General features: G+C 33.4%; 1 protein-coding gene across 4 annotated transcripts in view; it reads right to left on the minus strand.

Annotated features, from left to right (window-relative positions):
- The window catches only part of Luzp2 (leucine zipper protein 2), a 510,973-nt gene extending 508,206 nt beyond the window's left edge, over positions 1–2,767 (minus strand). Inside the window, exon 1 of one of the 4 annotated variants that reach the window (XM_058577025.1) lies at positions 2,125–2,767. In XM_058577025.1, coding sequence (XP_058433008.1) covers positions 2,125–2,186 — 62 coding nt within the window. In that variant the 5' untranslated portion in view covers positions 2,187–2,767. The remainder of the gene's footprint in view (positions 1–2,124) is intronic. The other 3 variants (XM_058577022.1, XM_058577023.1, XM_058577024.1) reach the window with 3 other exon arrangements.
- Between the last annotated feature and the right edge of the window lie 11,458 nt (positions 2,768–14,225).

Consider the following 14,225-nt stretch of genomic DNA (forward strand, 5'->3'; position numbering starts at 1 on the left):
CAAAGATTGCAATGAGAATGGCCTTCTGTTAGACTTCTTTAAAACATATTCTCTTTTTGCAAAGTGACATACTGATAGTACCACATTAATTTGGAAATGTGTTCACCATCACAAGGTAAACTGGATATCCAGTAAAATAAATTCCTACAGTGTATTCACATTAACAATATGTGGTATTGACTATGAAATTTTTGTCTTTTCAAGCTTAGTATTCTCTTTTTGAAAAATTTAAAGACCTGTCACAATTTTATACATACCAACATTGCAGAAGTTTTATATCTAAAGAGATCAAGGAATGACTTTCATTTTTTTTGTTATAAATGTGTTGACTTTTATTAAAGAAATTTGTTTTTATAGAAATTAATACTTTAATATCAGAGAAAGAATATGGCTATTTGTGGTTATATTATTAACCCCTAAAACTTTGGAGATGAGAATTTACAGCTTTCTAAGTCATTTAAATTATAACATCTTTAAAATACAAATATACTTTTGGAAGTTTGAAAATTCTTATTCCCTTTAAAATCACTGTACACTGGGTTTCCATCACTTAAATGTTTACTGTTTTAAGCATATGTTGACTGGCGTCTACTTAAGTGCATAAACTTTGGAAATTTCCTTTCTCTAGAAGACTACACAAGTAATTATTAAACTAGAACATAAGAGTAAACGGCAAGATTTCAAAGAATCACTGTGATATATAATGATCTGTTCAGAGCTAAACACAAATATTGAAATTGTCTCTGCATTTGGAGCAAGTTATGATAATACTCAGAGGCAAAGTGGTATTCTTTAAAACCATGTGCATCTTACGAACCAAAGTGACAAGAAAACCTTAAGGAAAATAAAATTTAAATTGTGTTTTAGTCTGAGAAATTCACCTGGGCTTTGTGTGCAAGGAAAGACTAAATCCATCCACTTAATGGGGCTGAATGAAACAGCTCCAACACACATACATACACACACACAAACAAAATAACAAACAAAGTTTTGAGAAGGACAAGGTGTATGAATTAGGAATGGTATTAAAATTTTTTATCATTTTCATTTTAAAGTGGTAATGAGTTTTCTTTATCTTTTTCCACTTCAGAATTATAAGCAATTCTATGTTCTTTTCTTATTTTCTATCAAATGCACCATCAGACAATGTTTCTATTCATGTAGATTTGAAAGAAGCCTCATCCTCTGTGTGTTATTTTATTTTATAGTAGCCAAGGCAGAGTGGTTTCTGCCAATATGATGCTGAGGGCATGCAGAATAAAGACTCAGTCCTGGGCAATGAAACAGTCCACCCTTGTGTTATGCTTGTGGAAGAAGAAAGCAAACCCCTCACCAACTTTGGACTTGATCAACACTAGCAAGTCACAAAACTCTTCTCAATCACTGCATTTTAAATCTCCACTAAAAATAGCTCCTCTGTACTAAGCCTTAAAGTCTCATCTATGCCCAGTGATGGAGTACAGTGCTTAATTGTTTCTGACTTGGGTCTCTGCATCAGCACTCTGAGAATGTTTTCTAACTTTTAATTGCCTTCTGTGCTCTTTAATTAGACCTATGCACAAGACAGCCCAAACAAAACACCTATCACTAAGCCTGCCCAAGAAGTCAAACAGACCATTTCACTAGTCCAAGAACTTTTGCACGAGTCTTCAAATCTTCTAGCACCTTCTGTTTGCCCTGGTTTCCTATATCTTAAAATCAGGCACACTGAAGCAGGATGGTGAGTTCTTTAACTATTACAACAGCTCCAGCAGTGAAGACACTGCCTTGTGACAATCCCATTCTTGTTTCTCTATTTCCTTTCTTAATTTTGTTCTATTACCGCATGTTTTCTGTTCACTGCTACTAGAGCTATAGAGGAAAAAAATGCCTTCTTTCCCTCTGAAGAGAAGCTTTTGGTCTCTGCTGGAAGCAATCCTGAGACTTTCTCCAAGGGACTGGGTTAATTAGAAAGGGTATCTGTTCTCCTGGAAGGATGTCTGAGCCCAAATCTTAACAGCAATTCTCTAAGGCGGGAGATGCAAACTGTTAAAGTGCCTTTGACCCTCTCTGGTGACACGCAGTAGGACCTACAACGCACCGGCAGCGCCCCTTGGCACAGGTCACTCTGGCTCCTGGACTCACCTGGTGCTGAGTACCAGCGCTGGCAGGAGAGGCAGCAAGTAGTGCGCGGGGCTGAATTTCATGTTGTCGCCTGCCGGGGTCCTCCTTCCCTTGCTGCCTTGCCTCCTCCGGGTCCTGTCGCTCCTCAGAGCCCGGCTCCGTCCCCAGGAAGCGATGAGCACTCTCCAGTGGTTGACTGATGGAGACGGACAAACGGACGGACGCCAGCTAAGGCAGGAGCTAGGAGCTGGGAGTATCTTCGAGAGTGATGTCACCGGTGAGGCTAGCCTTGCCTGGGATTGTTCAGCTCCGCGGCTCCGGAGCCCAGAGGGCGCGTTGTCACTCCAGCTGGAGGCGGCGCGGGAAGAGGGAGGGGTGTCCAGCGATCGCCCCGCGCGAGGCTGCGGTCACCCGGCTGCACTCTGGTCACTCGGGTGAGCACCAGTCGGGAGCTGATCATTTATTCCCTTTTCTCCTGAGGACTAGGGGGTGGGGGCGGGTGCAAAGAAAAATCTAATCTGCCAATAATTGAACTGACGTGCTTGGTAAGGGGTGAGAGTGGATTCAATAAGATCAGACTCTTGGAGTCGTAGGCAAGGTGTCTCTCGCCTGATTAAACCTACTTGGAAGAACGGAGCTCTGAAGAGTGTTTAAAATATTGTTCTAATTAGAAATGCATAATGACTTCCCTGATAGGGATGGAAAGAGAGCAGGAGTAAGCAGCCTCCAGAAATGCACCCTGAGCCTATAATGCCATCTCAAGCTTCTTAAGCAGAATGTGTCAACTACGAAGAGGTTTTGGGACCCTTGAAAAGTCTGCTGCTCCTGGGTTTTGAAGATTTCTGATATTCCTCTGATTCCAATTTATCTGTTCTTACCAGCTACCAGCAATGGGTATGGAGCTGGTGGTCCATGTTCAAGCACCTGAAGGAGTCCATTTCCTCAGGTGAGACCTGTCAGGGAGACAACTGAAAAATTCATCAAAATTGCTAACAGTACTGAACTCCAATTGATGGTATTGGAGAGAGAGGATTTTATGTGTCATTTGTTTTCTCTATTTTCCAACTGTTTTATAAGAAGCAGCCAATATTTAATAAGCTTTATTTAAAATTAAACTAGAAAACAACAACACAAACCAAATACTAGATTCCTTTTGCAAAATCAATTCTAGAAAATGGAACTCATCATCTAGAGATACACTGTGTTCTAAGATTTTTACTAACTGGTGTGTGCTGTACTGTGTATGTGAGTATGTGTGTATTACAATAGCATATCATGGTGAAATAAATGTATAAAGCACTTCTCTTTACTTTAAAAAGAGACATCTTAACAAAATAGAAATTCACATTATCATTGTCTTACATGTAAGGAAAGTGAGGAACTTAGATATCTGAGTTCAATTTTATTTTTTAATAAATATCTAGTTCTCCAAAGTACTAAGGAAAACTGACTATTGCCCGGAACGTCACACCTAGATCATCTAATCCAGGGATTTACCCTATATTGGTATTTAGCAAAGACTATGTATGTATGTATATATGTATGTGTGTGTGTGTGTGTGTGTGTGTATATATATATATATATACATATATATATATTTCAATTTTATATATACACATATATAATAAATTTATATATATGTATTTATAAAATTATATATATACACATATTTAAAATGTTATATATACATATATATATAATTTGGTTCAGGGATAAGACATTTACAGTAAAGTTTAGATGAAGCATCCACTTTAAGTCCATTTTCATATTATTTTAGTAACAATGTATGTGTTGTTAATGATTTATTATAGATGAGGAAAATGCAAAGAGTTAATCATATAATTTACTACTATGCTTCATTTCTGGTTTCAATGAGGTTAAGATATTTATACAGATAGATTTTCTTTAAAAATCTCAGGATACCAGAATAGACAAGTAATAACTGTTGCAATGAATATAAATTCCTTGAGTGATAGTAAGATCCTCAAAAGATACAACTAGGCATATACAAATCAACTCACTGTGAATTGCTTACCATTTTCAGAGAAAAATGGCACCATATTTGGCTAACATAGAACTCTGACTCCAAGAAATGATAGGTACTCTGGTTTACTGCCATCAGAGTTTTCTAAAGGTTGATTTATTGCTCACTTTTAAAGATAATGGCTGAAGCTACATACTCAAATGAAACATGCAGCTGAGTGAAAATTTTTTAAAAAAATGTTTATAATAGCAAATAACACTAATTTCTAGAACCCATTTCTATTTACACAATCACTTTGGATTATTATTTTTATGTCCTAGGTATAGGAACCAAAAGTAATCTTCAATTCTGTCATTTTCCTCTCTTGCAGTAAAATTGACAGAGTGGTCAAGTAACTTGCTCAAGGTCACTTAGTAATTATATAGTGCAGCTGGCATCTAAATTTTTACAGAAGAATTCCAAACATATATTATTGAAGAAAAAAATATATATAACTTTGCAAGAAAAGACTTTCTTCAGACTAAATTTATTTATTTTTACTAGACATACAATGTAAAACAACAGTTAAGTAACCTAAGATTGTCAACTAAGAAAGGAAAGTAACAGAGTGAACTTTCTTTGGACTGTGTCTCAAAATCCTGTTGTGCCTCCTGTATTGGATGCCTATAAAGAAACAAAAGGTTTGTTGACTTTTCTGAACTTTCTGCAAGCAAGGAAAAAAATAATCTAACTTTAAAGGGCATGAGAGAATTAGAGAAGCACATCTTTGAAGGAAAGCCTACATGAGATTTTGGAACTCCTGAAGATTTAGAGGATTGAAGTATTATTCTAAACTCAAATACAGAGGTATGTCTTAGCAGAAGATTTATCTTCTTGGGCAATTGTGGGATCATGAGTCACCATCACCCATGACATTCTGTCCACATGATTGTAAGAAAACTCAAATCCAAAATTGATTTCATGATTTCAGAGAGTTGGTATGTGAATTTTAAAGATGCAGTAGTGCAGACAGCAGATTCACCCAGCTGTAATCTCTTGTCCTATGTTGCGTTCCAATACTAGAATCAGCAAACGTTGTTTCAAGTAACTATACAAAGTCTGACAAAGAAGGTCAAGGGAGACCACACAGCTACACTGAATCTCTATAAAGTGATGGGATGGGGAAACACAAAAGGTAATTCTTTGAACAGCTTTACTGAAACCCTAATTCAGGTACTAGAAATTTCAACATTTTACAGTGTATAATTCAGCATTTAAAAACAACATATTCAAAGTTTACAAAACCACCACCATCTTTACATGTGATTAGTGGCCACTTATACATATTTTTGTAGATATTTTTATTCAGATTCTTTGCCTACTAAAATTGTTTCATTCAAATGTTATTTTTTACTTGTAGGAGTTCTTTATATATCTTGGATACAATTTTCTTTTAAATATATGATTTGCAAATGTTCCCAAGCAACAGTTTATATTTTCAGTTTTCTGATGGTATGCTTTGCAACACAAAAGTTTTTAATTTGGGTGGAGTCTAATTTACTTAATTTTTTCATCACTTATGTAACTCTGGGATATTTTTATCATCCCCACCAGAAACCCTATATCCATTGGGATCTACTTGTCAGTCCTCTCCTTACACATTCTCCCAATTGATTTTGGAAAACAGTGATCAAACTTCTGTCTGTAATGAATTCTCCCAGTATTTGACATTTCATCTATATTATTTAGTACTACATGTGATCTTAATTTTTTTTTTACATTTATGTCTCAAGATTCATCCATATTATATCATATATCAGTGGGTAATTTCTTTGTATTGCTGAATAATACTTCATTGTATGCATATACCATGTTTTGTTTATTTATTCACTATTTGAAATACATTAGGATTTTCCCCTTGGTTTAGCTATTATGAATAGTGCTACTATGAATATCCTTATAAAAGTGACTGTGTAAATATTTTTTCTCGGTTTTCTTGGATATATGTTTAGGTTCATATAATTCTACGCTTAATATTTTGAGAAAATGCAAAAGTGTTTTCCAAAATAGTTGCACCATTGGGCTTTCCTATAATTAATACACAAAGGGTTCAATTTCTCTACATGGTTGGCATTGATTATTATTTTCGATTTTTAAAACTTGTCATTATAAATATCCTAGCTGGTGTGAAGTGGTTGCATGGTGGTTTTAATCTGTACTACCTTATCATATTGAGCCTCTTTACATGTGATTAGTGGCCACTTATATATATTTTTGTAGATATTTTTATTCAGGTTCTTTTCTTATTAAAATTGTTTCATTCAAGCTTTACTTTTTAATTGTAAGAGTTCTTTACATATTTTGAATACAATTTCCTTTTAAATATATAATTTGCAAATGTTCCCAAGCAACAGTTTATATTTTCAGTTTTCTGATGGTGATGCTTTTGCAACACGAATGTTTTAATTTTGGTGGAGTCTAATTTACCTATTTTTTCATCATTTATGCTCTTGGTATTTTAAGAAGTCTTTACTTCATCCAACACAAAGTAAATTTATGACATTTTTTTCTAAAAGTTTTATGAATTTTAGTTTATAAATAAAAATCTATGATCCATTTAGAGCCAAGTTTAAAATGTTTATGAGGTAGGCGGTCTAACTCTATTTTATTGCATGTGGATTCAAGTTGCCCTAGCATCATTTGTTGAAAATTGTATTATTTCTCAATTAAATTGCCCTGCTATTTCTTCTTACAGTAGTGTCTTTTTTTCTCTTTTCAAGTTTTCATTTTCTATCATTATATTCTAAATTCTGATATTACTTGAGTTTCATCCTTTATCATTCTCTTTCAAAATTCTTTACTTTTATTCCTAAATTCAGCTTACCATTTCTACAGTTTTGCTAACCACAATGTGGTTATGAATCTCAAAATTTATGCTCAGCTTATACATCATCACTGAGCCTTTAGCGATAGTTTCTATGCACACCTCAAAATCAAATTCAGTCACAACCAGACTTCTTCATCCTCCCTCTGTTCTATTCTCTCTCTATATATATTTTTCCTTAAGTCAGTCTCTCAAGTTATAAGTACAGGATTTTTCCCCTTCTCTTTACCTGTCAGTTCTCCTACATGGAAGCAATCACCTTTTCTTACATTCTTTATTCCCTAAGTATTTATAGCATTATAGCATCACCCATTCCTGCAACTCCTAAACCTGTTTTTTTTTGTTTGTTTGTTTGTTTTTTTGTAGCAAGGATTGATCCCAAGGACACTTAACCATTGAACCCAGCCCTTTTTATATTTTTATTTTAAGTCAGTCTTGCTAATTGGCTGAAATTGGCTTTGAACTTTTGATCCTCCTGCCCCAGCCTTCCAAGTTGCTGGGATTATGGATGTGTGCCACAGTACCTGATACCTGGGCTTTATATAGGGTTCTTTATCTATTGATTCCAAAGTAAGCTGCTTAATTTCAGGTGGATTTTTCTCAAGTTCATTCTCTTCCTACAATCTCTAAACTGCAAGTATCTCTAAGATTTCATAGCTCTCAGAAAATTGTTTCAAATATGATGTTTAATAGATGCTTTTTCTCCATTCTTTCTTTACACTCCATGCTGTACTTTAAACATGGTAGGGGGAGTTTCCTTTTGATGTGTCAATTTATCAAGACAGTCCTTCTTCAAATGTTATCACACCAATCTCAACTGAGTAACTGCTTTCTCATATCATCAAGGCCACCACCTCTTCCTGGAATACTCCCCTTGTCTATCTGCCATCACAAACTTGAGATCCTCCTTTTTAATCTTATGACGTGGTAGATTACCTTGATATTGCACTTGTTATATTACAGTTACATTCTTCTGTTCCTCTTCACACTACAAATATGTAAAAAATAGAAAAAAGAACATTTTTCATTTTTCTAAATACTAAGGAAAGTGATGATAATGTATAAAGCTATATCATTATTATTTAAGTGTTCTCTAAGCAAAATTCTATTTTTCTACTGATTTTTGTAAACCTGCATGCTAAAGAAAGAAAAGATAAAGATGATTTACATGATTTATTGAAAAACAATTTTTTCTGTTTTATCCTAGTTGCTTTATCTCTGCTAATCAGAAACATTTACAAGAACTTTTTTTTTTCTATTAAGGCCAATATCCATTTTTGAGTAAGGCCAGCTTTCTCCTGAAAGAGTGAAGAGAAATATAAGGCCAATATATATGACTGTTCATTGTATAAAGCAAAAGCACAGCCAAAAATAAAAATTAAAAAAAAAAACAATAAAAGTAGGGGGAAAAAAAGTACAGCACCAGATGCCTTCAAGTTCTTTTGAGTTAAACTCTTTCACTGAATGGCTTTGACCTATTTGATTTCTTACCTCTTATATGTCACCCTCCCAATTCACAGGAATGATGAGAAGTCTGTAACAGCCTTGGAATAAGATCCCTAAGGAAAAAGAGTGAGAGAACCTTGTTCACCCTGCACATATTCCTGGAAACAATCCTGTTTCGTCCTCCTTGTCAGCAGCACCATGTATGCATTATCCTGGGACTGGGTCACTTGATGAAAGAAATGCGCAAACATAGATAATGTCTTTATAGATCTACCTAATTCCTGACAGTTCTCATAAAATGCTCTCTTCTCTTTATTCCAATGCAGTGGATACGTTATAAATCTGCTTTTGGCTAACAACCACATTGGGAATCCACCAAGGTACTAAATCCTCAACGAATATTTTGGTAAATCAAATACAAGCTTTGAAATGAACACAGAAACGCCTTAATTTCTAAATGCATTTTTAATCCTTTCTGATTTTTTTCAGTATATTCACATATTTTAATATACTTACAAAGGTAAGTATATTCGTCTGTTGAACTGATACATTTGCTAAGTCAATTAAATTCCACTTATTGTTTTTTGGTTTTTTTTCGTTGTATGGTACTAGAGATCAGGGTATGAACCCAGAGGTACTTTACCACTGAGCTGCACTCCCAGGCCTTTTCAGTTTTTTATTTTGTGACAGGGTCTCACTAAGTTGCTAAGGATGGCCTCAAACTAGTGATCCTTTTGCCTCAGCCTCAGAAGTCACTGCAAGTACAATGATGATATTTCTGCTTCTGGGCATAAAAACACAATTGATACCATATTTTCGCTCCTGTACAAAAAAAATAAAAATTGAAAAACTATGATGTGACTGTTTTAAACATCAGAGAATACAAATGATATCATAGAAAGAAAATTCATGCAAATACACGATTTATAAAGAGAATCATCATAGTTACCATGGTATAGGAAGGTAGAGTACAAGAGAACAATTTCTTTTGAGCTGGGGAGATAGAGGTCAGAATTTTGATCTGATAAATTGCGTAGGACTTGTGGGAAATGATACAGGAGAAGAAAGAACTTTGCAAAAAATCCCCCAAAGCCTGACTAGAGTTCACTATGGGCCCTTGGCCAAAAGCAGTGCTATATAAGCAAAGAGTGGGACTCTGATAGACCAAGTTCTGCTACCCTGCAGTTACCCTGAGGCTGAAAGAAGAATATAAGTGACAGAGTTCTCATGGTATTATGAAATATTGCAGCCACAGAGAAGAAGCCCAAGGAAGCTTTGTGAATACTTCAAAAGCTTTTGTTTGGAACTCCAGAAAGGCCAACTTTTTAGAGTAAAAATCTGTCATAGTATAAAAGATGTGCCTTACAACTAAGGAAACAACTGGTACAAACCTCATTAAAAAAAAGTATTTTTTTTTAAGTCTGACAAAAACAGTAAGATCCTGGTTCACATAGGAAAATGGAATATCCATTAAAGAAAGGTGACATAATACAGTATCTCTACAGTGTATCCAGTCAATGTGAAGAATATAATTCAACTATCAGACACATGAAAAAGCATGAAATGTACTAATAATAAAAAAGTCAATCAATGTTAACAAAATCCAAAGCAACATAGATTTTTTTTACATGAGCAGACAAGGATTATAGAAAAAATAAACTATATAAAGAATCAAATTTCAAAACTAGAAAACATGATAACTAATTTAAAATGCAGAATTAATATTGAAGAATGACCATTAGTGAGTTTTAGGACTTATTAATAAAAATAGATTTATCTAAGAAAAAGGGCAAAATAAGTGAATATATGGACAGGTATGTATGGAGCTAGAGTATCATATCAAGTTGTCTACTGAACACTTATTTGAAGTTACTGAGGGCTAAGGTACATATTAGCACACACATGTAATATTAAAAAAATATTGATCAAAATACTCAATGTACAAAAAAAGTTGCTCTATGTTTATAAGAAATTCCACCAATCTTAAGCATGCTAAACAAAAAGATAGCCACACATAGATATATCACAGTAAAACTGTTGAAAAGATAATATGAAAATCATAAATGGAGACATTCAATAGAATACCCCGACTATTCATAATTGGATTCTCTACAAAAATATCAGAATGCAGAAGACGATAGAACAACATTTTCACAATGGCATAAAACTTTTAGTCCAGAATTATATAGTAAGCAAAAATACATTTTAAAAATGAGTATAAAATAAAGACATCAATAAAATCTGAAAGAATTTATTAGGAACAAATCTGCTTCAGCATATATGATAGCTAATAATTTTTAGGTTGAAGGAAAATCACAAAATTAGAAAACAAGAACTTATAGAATAGAATGAGGGGTTCCAAAAAAACACATTTGTATTTGAAATTATATATATATATATATATATATATATATATATATATATATATAATATGTATATTATTCATGTTTGTATGTGTATTTGTATGTTTGTATGTATATTATGTGTATATATGTATATTTGAAATAATATATGTATATTCCAGGTATGTTAAATAAATATATATACATATATTATTTTAAATATAGACTTATATTATTTTAAATACAATAAATCAAAACATTATGCATTATATTATAGGATTTGAATATGTATAATTAGTACATGCAAACATTAGGATAGGTATCATAAATGAATTATACTGTTGAAAACTCATTTACATAAATTTGGAAAACATTAAGCTTAGAGAAATTATGAGGTAGATGAATACATATTATGGTCACCAGAGAAAATAAAATGATAAACAAAAAGATAAATGCAAGTGCAATTTGCATTTGAGAAATATTTCAAAGAAGGGAAAACAAGAACAACGAGAACAATTCAAAAGAAGAGAATATACTAGAAACTGAGGAACAACAAATAAGATAGAAAAAAATAAAAATCAAATAATGAAATACTGGACATAAATCATGTAACAAATGGACATTAACAACATTTAATTAAAAATGAGAGGTTGTTAGATTATATAAGTATACAATGAAGGCTGTCTATAAGACTTTTTAAAATATAAAGACATAAAAACTTCATAGAAAACCATAAGTGGCTAAATTAATAATAAAAAGAAAATTTATTAACATAGCATAGTACTAGACATAAAGAAATATATTTCATAATAAGAAAAGAGTAAATTATCAGAAATAAAGAACAATATGTTTAATATAATTTTTATTGTTAAAAGAAATTAAAAGTCTGGTAAGAGACATTGCAGGGAAAATGTCATTATAGATGACGGTTTCAGCATATAATTTTCATACCTGAATAAAAAGTAACAAACATAAGTTAGGATCTAGAATATTTGAAAAATATCAATAACTAATTTTATTTAAATTAGCATCTATATAAATTGTGTGTGTCTTCCTGACTCAATCTGGGCAGCTCATATGACATAAGAAATTTATCGATGTCTTCACTGTCTTCTATTTTATTAGAATATAGGGTTTCAAAATACTTTCTAATTATCTTCTGTATTTCTGTTGTGTCTGTTGTGATATTGCCTTTTTCATCCCGTATGTTAGTGATTTGAGTTTTCTCTCTTCTTCTCTTTGTTAGCATGGCTAAGGGTCTGTCGATCTTATTTATTTTTTCAAAGAACCAACTTTTAGTTTTATCAATTTTTTCAATGGTTTTTTTTGTTTCAATTTCGTTGATTTCCACTCTGATTTTAATTATTTCTTGTCTTCTGCTATATTTGCTGTTGTTTTGCTCTTCCTTTTCTAGGGTTTTGAGATGTAGTGTAAGTTCGTTTATTTGTTGGTTTTTTCTTTTTTTGAGGAATGAACTCCAGGAAATGAATTTCCCTCTTAAAACTGCTTTCATTGTGTCCCATAGATTCTGGTATGTTGTGTCTGAATTGTCGTTTATCTCTAAGAATTTTTTGATTTCCTCCTTTATGTCTTCTGTAACCCATTGATCATTCAGTAAAAATATTGTTTATTTTCCATGTGATGCAGGATTTTTCCTTCCTTCTTTTTTCATTGATTTCCAGTTTCATTCCATTATGATCAGATATGGTGCATGGTATTATCTCCACTCCTTTATATTTACTAAGAGTTGCCCTATGGCATAATATATGATCTATCTTTGAGTAAGATCCATGTGCTGCTGAGAAGAACGTGTATCCACTTGATGATGGTTGATATATTCTATATATGTCGGTTAAGTCTAGGTTATTGATTGTGTCATTGAGTTCTATAGTTTCTTTATTCAGCTTTTGTCTGGAGGATCTGTCTAATGGCGAGAGCGGTGTGTTGAAGTCACCCATAATTATTGTGTTGTGGTCAATTTGACTCTTGAACTTGAGAAGAGTTTGTTTTATGAACGTTGCTGCACCATTATTTGGTGCATATAAATTGATAATTGTTATGTCTTGTTGGTGAATAGTTCCTTTTAACAGGATATAGTGTCCTTCTTTATCCCTTTTGATTAACTTAGGTTTGAAGTTGATTTTATTCGATATGAGTATGGCCACTCCTGCTTGCTTCCGAGGGCCATGTGAGTGGTATGATTTTTCCCAACCTTTCACCTTCAGCCTGTGTATGTCTTTTCCTATCATATGAGTCTCCTGAAGGCAGCATATTGTTGGATTTGTTTTTTTGATCCAGGTTACCAGCCTGTGTCTCTTGATTGGTGAGTTTAGTCCATTAACATTTAAGGTTACAATTGAAATATGATTTGTACTTCCAGTCATGTTTATTTATTTATTTATTTTAGTTTGGCTAGTTTTTACTTTTTGGTTGTTTTCCTCCCCCTTTACTGAGATACCTCCCGCTGTTGGTTTTGGGCACTGTTTTTCCATTCCTCTTCTTGTAGAATTTTGCCCAAAATGCTTTGCAGTGCTGGTTTTCTGGCTGCGAAATCTTTTAGCTTTTGTTTATCGTGAAAGATTTTAATTTCATTGTCAAATCTGAAGCTTAATTTTGCTGGATACAGTATTCTTGGTTGGAATCCATTATTTTTCAGTGTTTGAAATACATTGTTCCAGGATCTTCTCGCTTTCAAAGTCTGTGATGAAAAATCAGCCGTTAACCTAATTGGTTTACCCCTGAATGTAATCTGCCTCCTTTCCCTCGTAGCTTTTAATATTCTCTCCTTGTTCTGTATGTTGGCTATCTTCATAATTATATGTCTTGGAGTTGGCCTATTACAGTTTTGGATGTTTGGGGTCCTGTAGGCTTCCAGGATTTGGCAATCCATTCCATCTTTCATCTCTGGGAAGTTTTCTAGGATTATTTCATTCAATAGGTTGTCCATTCCTTTGGCTTGAATCTCTGTGCCTTCTTCTATCCCAATGACTCTCAAATTTGGTTTTTTGATGAGATCCCATATCTCTTGGATAGATTGCTCGTGAGATTTAAGCATCTTTTCAGTATTGACTATATTCTTTTCAAGTTGATAAACTTTGTCTTCATTATCTGATGTTCTGACTTCTACTTGATCTAGTCTATTTGTAATATTCTCGTTAGCATTTTTAATCTGGTTTATGGTTTCTTGCATTTCTAAAATCACTGTTTGTTTGTTTTTTTTAAGATCTCTATCTCCTGGTAAAGCTCGTTCTTTGCAGTTTGAATTTGTTTGTTTAGTTGGCTTTCAAAATATACTTTCAATTCTTGTATTTGCTGTCTCATGTCTTCTCTAAAATTCCGTTCCATCTGAGTTAGGTATGCCTTGATTTCTTTCCCTGTCCATATTTCTGATGCTTCTAGGTCCTCCTGTAGATTTAAGTTGTCCTGTATTATCTGTACTCCTTTTTTCCCTGGTTTTTTCATGTTGTTCACGTTACTTTCCAGCTCT

Source organism: Marmota monax, unplaced genomic scaffold (genome assembly GCF_021218885.2).
Source record: "Marmota monax isolate L192 unplaced genomic scaffold, Marmota_monax_Labrador192_F-V1.1 WCK01_AAM20220418_F8-fsc00061, whole genome shotgun sequence".
NCBI classification, from domain to species: Eukaryota; Metazoa; Chordata; class Mammalia; order Rodentia; family Sciuridae; genus Marmota; species Marmota monax.